Raw genomic sequence first — 12,179 nt, forward strand, 5'->3', positions numbered from 1 at the left:
GACGCCAGGACAGCGGAGTCACTCACCACCTTCCGGAGACACTTGAAACCCCACCTCTTTAAGGAATACCTGGGATATTATAAAGTAATCCTTCTACCCCCCTTACCCCAACCTCCCCCAAAAAAAAAAAAAAAACATTGTAAAGTGGTTATCCCACTGGCTATAAGGTGAATGCACCTATTTGTAAGTCGCTCTGGATAAGAGCGTCTGCTAAATGACGTAAATGTAAATGTAATGCATCAACAAAACAAAAAAGGGAGTTTACCCCAAAATCGACACTGCATGTAGGCCTGTTGGATTTGTTGGCATGAACTCGTTTACAAGATTCACAGTTTTAATTAGAAAGATGAAACATTTATTATGTTAAATTATAAAGTTGAAACGAGATTTAGAGTAGAATACATGTATTTTTCACCCCAAATGTAATACCCTTGACTTGACTATAGCCTCGCGTTAAAGAACAGCCAGCCAAAGTAGGCTACACCATGCTCTCTCATACAAGGGTAATAAGCATCAGGCTCTACTTACTAACAGCACAATTTGTATACAGTCAGCTCAGTTGAGGAAGTGGCCTAGCCTACATTGCGCCACATGAAAATGATTGTGGTCATAATTTCTCTTTCTGCGAGAGAATTTTAGAACGTGCAAATCATTCCGGTCCGGATACTAGACCGAGTCATCAAAATATCTCAATCATTCGGCGTCTGACATCTGAAAAGAGAGGTAAGCGATAGCATTAGCAACTCTGAATACGTTAGGCTATCTAATGGGATAATATGATAAAATATTAGACGTCGTCGACTCAGTCATGAATGTTTTATTTATTTTTAAAGTAGCTATTCCTCAAACTTGGCAATGCTTCATTTCATGACTTTTTTTGTACGCATGCACGAGAATTAGGAAAATTTTCTCTCCAAGGACACGGTAGTCAGGGCTATCTGTCACTGTCACCAGTCGACTGAGCTATTTTTATCGTTGTGTTTCTACGGAATCTTTCATTGAGCAACAATGTAGCCTGTTTCGCTTGCCCATATTGCTACAGTGTATCAAATCAGAATTGCTGGAGTGGAGTGCGCATGGGACAGTTTTGTTGTTTAACCAAGCAATAGCTTATCATTCAGAATGTAGCCTAACGTTTTTTGCTCATTGAAGCAGTTCTATCTACTGTACTTAGTGTCTCTCCAATAGTTCCTGTAAAGGAATGAGAAATCACCCAGTTTACATTTTAATGGCAATGCAAGGGGGCATTGAACTTTGCCAATCAAATTAGTTGTGTGTCCAAATACTTTGCCCTTGATCAGGACTCTCAGTTCAATTACATTACACATACGTCATTGGACTAAGGCGTCTTCTGTACAAGGGAGTTTTGTTAAGAGCCGACGCTCTTAACAATAAGGACCTTATCTTTCATATCAGCAATAAATCATTTTCAAAAAACTAAAGGTTAAATTGATACACACCTTTATAGGGTTAGGGTTCCCACATGGCCATATGTCCCATGTTACAGCGCTTGTTTACAGAAAACAGACTGAAAGATGGAGGCGACCACCTGTGCTAGAATACAGCTCAGTAGTAAATTCCCATGAATAAAAATGTCTCAACATCCAATTATTGCAGGATATCCAGGTGTTCGGAGTATCTAGCATAACTTGAGAAATGTAGCGGAACTGTAGTTTGAGGCACTCATGTATGGCTCTGTGCAAAACTGCTACAGTAAGTGTATATTTTTTATTTGAAGGATTCTTTCGCTGTTGAAAGATAAGGGCCATATGTTTCGAAAGCGGTATCGCAAGCAATGATTATTGACGTTTCTAAACGTTAAAACACAGCGTCGGAATTGTAGTTCACATGAGCCAGTCATGGGCGAAGCTAACTGCTGAAAACTAGGGAGAAGGCAGAATGCTGCCTAGAGTTTAAGAGCTACCAAATACTGTACCCCCCTACAGCAAAAGGGGGCGTTTGGTTTATGCGTTGCAAACCTTTTTTTCTTAATTTCTCTGCTTTCTTCCTCCTGGTCCTTCCCATGGGTGTTAATTGGGTATGGCCATACCTAGCGGGCCTAGCTCAACACCAACACTTTTAAAATTATGCCAATCCCGATTAAAAGGCGAATACAGTTTAGCGGGGTGAGCGGGCTGGCTTTAGGACCATGCGGACACCTTGAGAGGGAGGGAAGGTTGTTTGTATTGCTGTCTGCATCGATGCAGCTCCAATTAACAGCGGGACTTTTTCTCAACACATTGTCAGTAGTGGTGCGTGGGTAAAATCACTGGAGAGGCCAAGCCAGAGAAAAAAAGCAATATTACAACCGATGTGTTGTGATAAATGCGTTGTTTGCTCTATAACTTGTTAGTTCATCCAGGCTCTGTCGTAGCCGGCCGTGACCGGGAGACCCATGGGGCGGCGCACAATTGGCCCAGCGTCGTCAAGGGTAGGGGAGGGAATGGCCGGCAGGGATGTAGCTCAGTTGGTAGAGCATGGCGATTGCAACGCAAGGGTTGTGGGTTCGATTCCCACGGGGGGCCAGTATGAAAAATAAAAATAAATAATGTATGCACTCACTAACTCTCTAAGTCGCTCTGGATAAGAGAGTCTGCTAAATTACTAAAATGTAAATGTAAATATGCCTTGACACCGTGATATATAGGCCTAAGGCCGAGACAATAAGAAGACGGTGGCAGAATAAATTCAACCACACCTTTGTTTCATCACAAAACCGGAGAGCAACATCTGTCTGGTTAAGACCACAAAACATATTGCATGTAACAAACAGTTACATGACCTACAGCGTGGTCAAGCAAGTTCATTTTTTCGGACTTCTAAACAACTATTAATTTAGAACCATGGAGAGTTACCGCAAGTCGCAAAGAGAACAGGCGCTGCCCAAGGGACAGATTCCAACATCTGTCAAATGTAATACTTCCCCCCAAAAAACAAATCCTCCTCCAAATATGGTATTTTACAGTTAATACCGTCAATGGTATTTCAGCACCATTTCAACTTTAACATCTAATCAACTATGCTTAGTCTAATACAGTGACAACTAAAAGATGGCAAAAACTATTTAGTCCAATCAACGCAAACTAAATATGATGTGACTGTCTATGGTACTATTTCTGTGTGTGTGGGTTTAGAAAAAAAATAACATATCGACTTACCCTACTTGTTGAGAAACGCCAGCAATGCCATCCTCTTCTTTCATGTTGCCTAAAAGGTCTATGACTATGTCATACAGTACATGTTTTTAGTTTTTGTTGTCCTAGGCTACCAGGCTAAAATGCTTGCTCGCTAGCCTAACTTCCTTTCATGGGCAACAATGCTCCAGGCCTACTACATCTAGCTACATGTTGAACTTCCATCCTCTCAGGCCAGGGGCACAATGTATAAATGTATGGTTGGATCAGAATCGCCATTATAATAATCATTGGCCAGTACGGAGAATTAAGTAAAACTACAAGTCCAAATCTCTATCTCTGTCCATGGCTAATTTAGGAATGGGCCGATTTTAGCTAGCCACCCACTGGATCACAACAACACAACAAGATGCAACAATAAAAAACAATTATGTAATTTACGTTTGGCTTCTGATGTGATTGGTTTGAAGCCAAATCCAAACTGAGCTCACTTAGTTTAGCTCAACACTGATTGGCTATTATTATTATTTTGAAGTATCAAGGGAGGCCAAATGCTCGCTGGCTTCTGTTGCGTTCAATGCTACGGGCGGCAACAATGTCATACTCAGTTTGACCAGACAGCATCAGATAGATGGGCTACACATACAGAGACAGAGGGGCGCTGTTTCGCTCGCTCGGATGCTTTCTCCGGTGAGATACATTCAGCCTCTTGCGAATTGAACGACATTTATGAAACACAGAGAGCCATGAATACACGTCACTGCACATTGCAGAGGTAAAGATGGCTGTAGTAGATGGCTTTGGCTAGGTAACTGCTGTTTGACTTGATATGAAACTAAACTTGTCACTTTTCCATACCCTAGGTTTAGCTGAAATGACACCCCTGTTACCTTGTCACTTGTCCTCTAACGCAGAGAATGTAAACGTCTTATGGGGCTCACCAGTGCATTAATAGACTCAGACTGCAGAGGAGGCTGGTGGTAGGAGCTATAAGAGGACGGGCTCATTGTGATGGCAGGAATGGAATGAAGGAACTGAGTCAAACATGTGGTTTCCATATGTTTGATGTGTTTTATACCATTCCATTCCAGCCATTACAATGATCCCGTCCTCCTATAGCTCCTCCCACAAGCCTCCTCAGATAGACTGCCCATTATGTTCCAAAATTGTTCCGGTAATTGTTGACCTTCCTTAGGAGAGTGGCCGAGATTCCATGCATTGAGGGATGACCAAAGAGAGTGGGAGAGGGATATGTGGATAAAGGAAAAAGAGGAGGGCCTTAAACTGTTTAAATTAGCTGTGCTGAGTAGGGATTGGACAGGGGGAATGGTGTGGTGGTTTGGGAGAAGACTGTTCCGGGCCTCTCTCTCACATTGCCTCTGAGACTGCGTATTTGTTATTGCTGTCATGACTCAGCCTGTCTGGCCAGTAAAGAGCAAGCAGCTGGAAAGTGGAGCAGCACAGCCTCGCCTATTAGCTACATGTCTGATCCTGAGAGAACACAGAGGAAACACATTGGGATTGGGACTAACTTTTCATAAGGTGGGACGGGTATAGTGTTTCTTTTCCTGCATGTGTGTATGAATGCTTTTTAGTGAAATTATATTTGTGTGAGTCTGCTAATACCTGAGTGATAACCTACTGGGGACACACTGGTTGAATCAACAGTGTTTCCACATCATTTCAATGGAATTACGTTGAACCAACATGGAATAGATGTTGAATTGACGTCTGTGCCCAGTGGGAACTATAACACTTACTTAGCTTCGATGTGACAACGTCAAAACAAAACGATTGGTTGCATCGAAGCTAACACTTACTGTGTTATTGACGTAGTAGGTGAGTTTGTGATTTTTGGAGGTCATTGATATGATATACTGCACTAAGTTGAGTGTCATGTTGCGTTGCAGGTTCACGTTAAACTACGGTAAACCGAGACCCACGGTGAACAAGGACGTAGGATCAGGAAGTGGAAGCACTGTTTTCAAGTTTCCTCAAGATGTGAACTAGTTGGAACAGGTGAGTCATGCATTCAAGCTTTCTTCTGAAGAAATTACTTTGATTCATTTGGTTGTGAATACAAGTAAACAATGAAATGATAGACAGTTATTGACTCATTGATTGAATTCTTTCCTTTGAGAGTGTTGAAAGCCTACTAGGAGGATGTGGCAGTGTTGGATCAGCTCAGGGGTCCTCAGGAGGAGATGGCGAGGTACACTCAATGATGTACTCCCCAAATCTAACATCTCTATCTTACATAGAAGTAAGAAAAACTGTGTCTGTGTAGCATAACAGTATTGTTATGTCTGTATAACAGTTGTAATGAATGAGTGAGGGAGGGAGGGAATATTTACAGCATACCGTATGTATTATGTATTCCTTATAACCACTGAGAATGATGTGGTGACTGTGTTTTGTCTTTAGACGTGAACCTCAGCCCACTTACAAGCAGAGTCATCACTTATAGGAACATGGGTTCATGTCACAGGTTAGTCAACATTCTCTTCCACAGACGTTCACATTTGACAGAAACACCAAACCATCTACTCATCACCCAGACATTGACATTTTACAGTTCCACTCCTACATACAGTGTAGACAGACAACACATAGGGGCGGTTCCCGGACACAGATTAAGCCTACCTCATCCCCATATTGTTATTTATTTTGCTAATTTGCACCCCAGTATCTCTATTTGCACATCATCTTTTGCACATATATCATTCCAGTGTTATATGAAATTGTAACTATTCTGCACTATGGCCTATTTATTGCCTTACCTCCATAACTTACTACATTCGCACACACTGTATATATATTTTCTGTTGTGTTTTTGACTTTATGTTTTGTTTACCCCATATGTAACTCTGTGTTGTTGTTTTTATCGCACTGCTTTGCTTTATCTTGGCCAGGTCGCAGTTGTAAATGAGAACTTTTTCTCAACTGGCTTACCTGGTTAAATAAAGGTGAAATAAATAAAAATAAATAAAATAAGCCTAATACTGGACTAAAAAGCATTTTTTTAAAATGCCGATTCTCGATTGAGTTTGCTTTTTAGTCTAGGACTAGACTTAATCTGTGTCCAGGAAACCAACCCATAAAGTGCTAGTCTTAGTGCTAGATCAGTATTTTGTGTGTCCTGGAGACATGCTACTTGTTATGACACATAAGTAGAGAAATAATCACTGTTGAGTGAGCCTCTCTTTGTCCACCCCCCACAGACAGCTGAGGCTTCCAGGAGGACTATGGAGGACGTTTAAATATTCCTCCTTCTATTCAGCCAGTGGATTTCATTCAAGGTTTTTTTGCTCCAGTGGGCCTGAAACAGGTAATTCTAGTCCACAATCAAACAGGTAAACAGAGCTTGTACGTATGTCCAATCACTTAAGGTTGAAGTCTGGTCCTCGTAATTCACACCATCTGTTGTGTAGGTCCCTGCTACAGTATGTATTAGGAAGCCTCCTTCCTAAGTGAATGGGAAAGATTGGCACCATCTAATTGCATAAGCCTCTTCTCTCTTATGATGCCCCTTTCTCTGCATGTTTCACCCACATCACATACCAGGCATTATTTCAGGGTAGCTATAAGGGAAATAAGTATGCAATAAACAGACAGGAACTAAAAAGCAACAAAAAGTAAGAGCATCGTGGTAAGTGTTCCAGAACTGCATGTACTGTACTGTACTGTACTTACTGGTCTGTTATAGTGTAGTTACATAGATTCTAAGATAGTTCATCCTAATGTAGGTAAAGTAATGTGAGGCCTTACGAATCCTGCAACGATAGAGATTTTGGCTTATGTATTTCAGTCGGTGCTCTTGATAATTCAAGAGAATGTTTTCGTTCATTGCTGTGTTTAAATACTGGTCCTTTCCTTCACAGATCCCATTGAGATCCACAAGAAGAAGTTGACCTTATGGTTCAGCCACCTACCTCAGGAAGAGAAGCAGTTCGGGGACTACTTCACCCCCGAGACCATGCACGTGGAGCCACTCATCCTGGAGAGGAAGCCAGAGGAGAGGAAAGGGCCCTTAATCACCCCCCTCCTCAAGGCATCCCAGGCCCCCCAGAGTGCCTCGGTCACCGTGGAGCAGCTCTTTGAGCCCACTCAGCAAGGAGGCAGGGAGCAGGGCCTTAACGTGCTGCTGTACGGGGCAGTCGGGACAGGGAAGAGCACGGTGGTGCGGAAGCTGGTTCTAGACTGGTGTGCCGGGCTCACTTTGACCCAGTTCAAACTACTGGTGCCCTTCTCCTGCGAGGACCTCTCCCAGTTATCCAAGTCCACATCTCTGAGAGACCTGGTCAGCAGGAAATACCTGCACCTGAAGAAGATCCCCATGCTGAGTGGAGAGAGCGACCAGGCCAAGGACGTGCTGTTTCTGTTTAACGGCATGGAGAAGATGAAACTGGACTTCCGTATTGGCTCCACGGAGCTGTGCAGCGACCCCAACGAGGCCGTCCCCTCCGGGGCAGTGGTGGTGAACCTGCTCAGGAAGTACATGCTGCCTGAGGTAAGGGCCCACAACCTGCATTTAGTCAGTTACATACAGTAGAATGTGATGTGTGCTAAGGAAGTGCTGTTTGAGCAAATCAGATGCTACCATAAAATCAATCAGAAAAATACAGTATGTTACCATTCAAGGCTATCAACTTCATCATGTTCAGTATGTCTATTTCCAACCCCAGTAAGTTGTGATGAAAAATGTTTAGTAATGTATATGTATTGATAATTTAACTCAATTTTTTTAGGCCAGTATTTTGGTCACCACAAGGTTGTCTGCCCTTGACCACATCCCTACAAAGTATGTGAAACGCTACGCACAGATATATGGCTTCAATGACCCAGATCGCCAGCGAGCATACTTCACAAGCCGACTGCTGCAACAGATTGGAGAGAAGCCGAGAAACCAGGAAGCTCACGCCCTCATCGAGCTGCTTTACCTCAACCTACAGAGGGAGAGCCAGTTGGCGGCCGCCTGCTTTTTACCTTCCTATTGCTGGCTGACTTGTGCCATCCTCCACTTTTTACATTTCACCGACGCCCAGGCACCCATACGTACGCTAACTGGTATCTATACCAGCTTCCTGAGACTCAACTTTGGAGGGGAGGTGCTGGAAACGGGTGGGGGTGTATCTTCTCTAGAGCACCAGAACTCGTTGATGCTCTATGTAGTCCGCACTGTGGGCAAACTGGCCTTTGACGGAGTCACCAAAAAGCGCACTTCCTTCTCCGAGGAGGAACTGGAACAGTTTGTGGGTGGTAAGACCAAAACGGATGAGGAACTGCGTCAGCTGGCCGTGTTCCGCACTGATGTTCTCGACTTCTTCCTGGTGCCCTGCATCGAGACCAAAGGGTCAGAGCTTAATGAAAAGGAGAAGCGCTACGTGTTTGCCATTCCCGCCATGCAAGAGTACCTGGCTGCCCTGTACGTTGTCCTCGGCGAGAACAAGACAGCTCTGGAGAAGCTGAGCAAAGAGGTGACCGTGGCCATCGGCCAAGTGAGCGAAGATGTCAACACCCTCATCAGCATCATCTCCAAGTTCATCCCCCTCAGGGTCTTCGCTGTTTTCAACCTGCTCAAGCTCTTTCCCAGCCTGTTTGAGAAGATCAGCAGCCGCAGCAAGGGCCGCATTGCCCGCACAATGGCGGCAGAGATGTTCCGCAGCGAGGACAGCTTCAACGAGGATGTGCTGGACCAAGTGGAGCAGAGCCTACTGGGAGTTCACGGCCCCCAGCCCCAGGAGCGCCTGGACAGCCGGGCCTTCGAGCTCTACCCCATCTTCATGGGCGGCCTGCTTCACTACGGGAACCGGGTTCTGCTGGAGCAGCTGGGCTGCAGCATCAAGAGCACCACGGTGGCTCAGATCACAAGAACCCTCAAGAAGCAGCTGGCGCCGGAGATCGTGAAGTGGCAGCCCCCTGAGGAGCTCATGGACCTGCTGGTGCTCCTGTACGAGTTCCAGAATCCCCGGCTCACGGCAGAGGTCCTGCTCTCCATCCGCAGCATCAAGCTGTCCAACGTGCGCATGACACCCCTCAAATGCTTCATCCTGAGCTCTGTGCTGGCCTGCGCACCCTCGAGGTACCACCTGGAGGAGCTGGACCTTTCTTCCTGTCACCTGACCAACGACCTGCTGACCATGCTGTGGCCCGCTTTCCGCCACACGCACAACCTCAAGTGAGAGAAGGCTTGATTTGTGGGCCTTTAGTCAACTTTTATTTTTTGTTAAGAGCTAGATAAATAGTTTTATTTTTATTTAAACTAAATTCTCACCAACTCACAAGATTGACCTCTTGTATCTGTCCATGGTAACAGTCACTACTTACCACAGTAAAAAGGTGATATTACTAGTGTATTTCTACCTACTACGTTACATATACCCTCTGTTCACCTCATTGAGTTATGTTATCATTTTCAGAATACAGGTGGTAAATCTAAGGTGACCCAAAGCCTTATCAATAACACTCCAAATCCTCTATTTACTGAGAGGTGTCCAAACATGCAGCAATATTTGCCTTTTTAGCTTGTATTGCTAATTAATGTTTGACTGAGGCCTTAAAATCATTAACTGCCAAGTGACATATCAGGTCCTAACTTGATCCATCCAGTAACATTCATGGATTCATTCATGGTAGGTTTGACATTATAGCCTAAATGTGTTTGACTTGCTGCATAAAAAGTGTACTCCCTATGGGCATTGACAACATGGTATTCTGATGCTATTAAAGGAAGGAGCATTGGGAGTAAAGGGAGACTTTATTGCCCATAATATAACCTTTGATATCTATATTAGTGTTATCAGGTTATTCAGCCTGGCCTGCTTTTTGGTTGTGGTTGTAAAAAAAAAAAAGCATGGTGTTACTTCATGAAGAACTGCAACAAGGAGTGTTATCTGTGTTCAATCTGTGTTTTTTGTATTTAATAGTTGTTCTATGGACAGTACGTGAGGTTCGTGGTTTGCAGGCTAACGCATGTGTGTGGGGGTGTGTTTGTGATAGCTGTGTATGCTTTTTTCTCTCCGTTGTCTTCAGTCTCCAGTTTAATAGCCTGGGTCCTGAGTCCTGCATTCTCCTGAGAGATCTACTACTTGACCCCAACTGTACTATTAGATCTCTACAGTAAGACACTGACTCTTTACCAGGCTAATGGCCTTATTTCCTTTTCTATGGCTCAACAGGTAGGTATTGGTGGTAATAATAACTAATCAATGGAATTTACAACTTTCCTTAAGTATGATTACTAATGCTTTATTTTTAAATATTGCCTTATTTATTAATTTGCTTTGGTCAGAAAGGGACAATTTCTCTCATTTGAGAACTTGCTCACTTTACACTTCAAATAAGATGTTTACTGTATGTAGAACACCCACATTGTCCAAATGATAGTTGGTCTAATGTCTAACTAACAGATGACATGCTGCTTCAACCAGCCTCCACTTGTCCAGTTTGAATGCTGATACAGTGTCCTGTGACTGTCCCTCTGTAGCCTGTGCGATAACCCCCTGTTAGAGTCCGGGGCTCGCTGTCTGCTGGACGCCCTGCTAGGGAACCAGTCTCTCAGGCAGCTGTCCCTGATGCACACAGGCATGGGCGACACGGGGGCCTGCGAGCTGGCCAAGAGGCTCAACCAGCACACGGGCCTGCAGGAGCTCAACGTGGCCTACAACAACATCGGGGACAATGCTGCTCTGACCCTGGTGGATGCCTGCAGAGAGCACCCCAGCATCCACACTGTGCAGTAAGCTAAGCAGCACCGTTCCCACATGTCCTGGAATTACAGTATATGGGGTTAGGCGGGGCAAGAAATTATTCTGTGGAGGCCAGATTTAGCTTGCGGGCCAACAGTTGCAGACCCCTATATACACAAAGAAAATGTATTGCATGACTCGACCACTATGGTTTCTTTTAGTAATTTTATTTGGGCAATTTTCTTTTCATCGTGCACTTATTATGCATCATCTTTATATGAAGTGGCATTTGAATGTGTCTATATGTAGGTTATGTGTATAAATGTATTCCATTGTGTTCCACAGCTTGTACCTGAATCCTCTCAGCAACGTGGGGAAGCATTCCCTGTACGTGCGAGGAGTACCGCTGAACCAGGGTGGCACGGGGCGGCGCGTGAAGGTACTAGCCTCGGTCACCGAGGGCTCGGACATCTCGGAGGACTGGCACCCCATCCTGAGCGTCATCAGTAAGAACGCCTCGTCCTGGGAGCGGGAACGCGTCAGGGAACAGCTGCAGATCTTCCTCCGAGACCTGGAGTTGGGTAGGAAGCAGGCGCCAAGCTTCTGGAAAAAGATGCACTTCCGCAGGGTGGAGAACGGCGTCAGGCAGACGCTGCAGATGCTGCAGAAGGACCCGACGAGGACCGGTGGGAGTGCCAAGTAATGGACAAGCAATGTCTGTGTTTTAAAAAAAATGAGCCATGATGTTCATGTATGTTCAGTATGTCTTTTAATCTGGAGGTGTTTGGTCCAGTATTTACAAAGTCTTCCAGTCTTTCAACCATAGGATAAGCCCATGTATCCATCGCCTTGAAGAAATGTAGCAAGTGAGAAGTGGGACAGCCAAATCTATGCAAAATTAATTGAAAAAAATATATTCATGGTGTGAAACTGAAAGTGTCCTTTTCAAGACTACATAGGAAGGTGTTGCCATTATGCAGATAGCCATATTTGTTTTGGGCCTCCTTGTGTACTCTGTATGTAAAATGTGTAGTATCTTAAATTTTAGTCATTTAGCAGACGCTCTTATCCAGAGCGACTTACAGTTAGTGCATACATTATTTGATCGAACCCACAACCCTGGCGTTGCAAACGCCATGCTCTACCAACTGAGCTACATCCCCTGCCGGCCATTCCCTCCCCTACCCTGGACGACGCTGGGCCAATTGTGCGCGCCGCCCCATGGGTCTCCCGGTCGCGGCCAGCTATGACAGAGCCTGGATTCAAACCAGGATCTCTAGTGGCACAGCTAGCACTGCGATGCAGTGCCTTAGACCACTGCGCCACTCGGGAGATCTTGTATTTTCTCCCAGTTTTT

The 12,179-nt window shown here is 44.6% G+C and overlaps 1 protein-coding gene across 5 annotated transcripts; it reads left to right on the forward strand.

The window, feature by feature from the left end:
• The first annotated feature begins 489 nt into the window (after positions 1-489).
• On the forward strand, positions 490-11,934 carry LOC121567360 (NLR family member X1). 5 transcript variants are annotated; one of them, XM_041877355.2, is made up of 11 exons: positions 494-723; positions 4,551-4,676; positions 5,045-5,153; positions 5,275-5,397; positions 5,559-5,622; positions 6,356-6,462; positions 7,016-7,644; positions 7,883-9,312; positions 10,167-10,253; positions 10,621-10,872; positions 11,168-11,934. In XM_041877355.2, the coding sequence occupies exons 4-11, from the start codon at positions 5,298-5,300 to the stop codon at positions 11,523-11,525; spliced, it is 3,027 nt and encodes a 1,008-aa protein (XP_041733289.1). In that variant the 5' UTR covers positions 494-723; positions 4,551-4,676; positions 5,045-5,153; positions 5,275-5,297; the 3' UTR covers positions 11,526-11,934. The 5 variants fall into 5 exon arrangements, with proteins under 5 accessions (XP_045073062.1, XP_041733289.1, XP_045073050.1 ...); XM_045217115.1 differs by lacking the exon at positions 4,551-4,676 and having other exon boundaries at positions 5,277-5,397; XM_041877356.2 differs by lacking the exon at positions 4,551-4,676 and having other exon boundaries at positions 5,277-5,346.
• Positions 11,935-12,179: the final 245 nt, after the last annotated feature.

Source organism: Coregonus clupeaformis, chromosome 6 (assembly GCF_020615455.1).
Source record: "Coregonus clupeaformis isolate EN_2021a chromosome 6, ASM2061545v1, whole genome shotgun sequence".
In the NCBI taxonomy this organism is placed as follows: domain Eukaryota; kingdom Metazoa; phylum Chordata; class Actinopteri; order Salmoniformes; family Salmonidae; genus Coregonus; species Coregonus clupeaformis.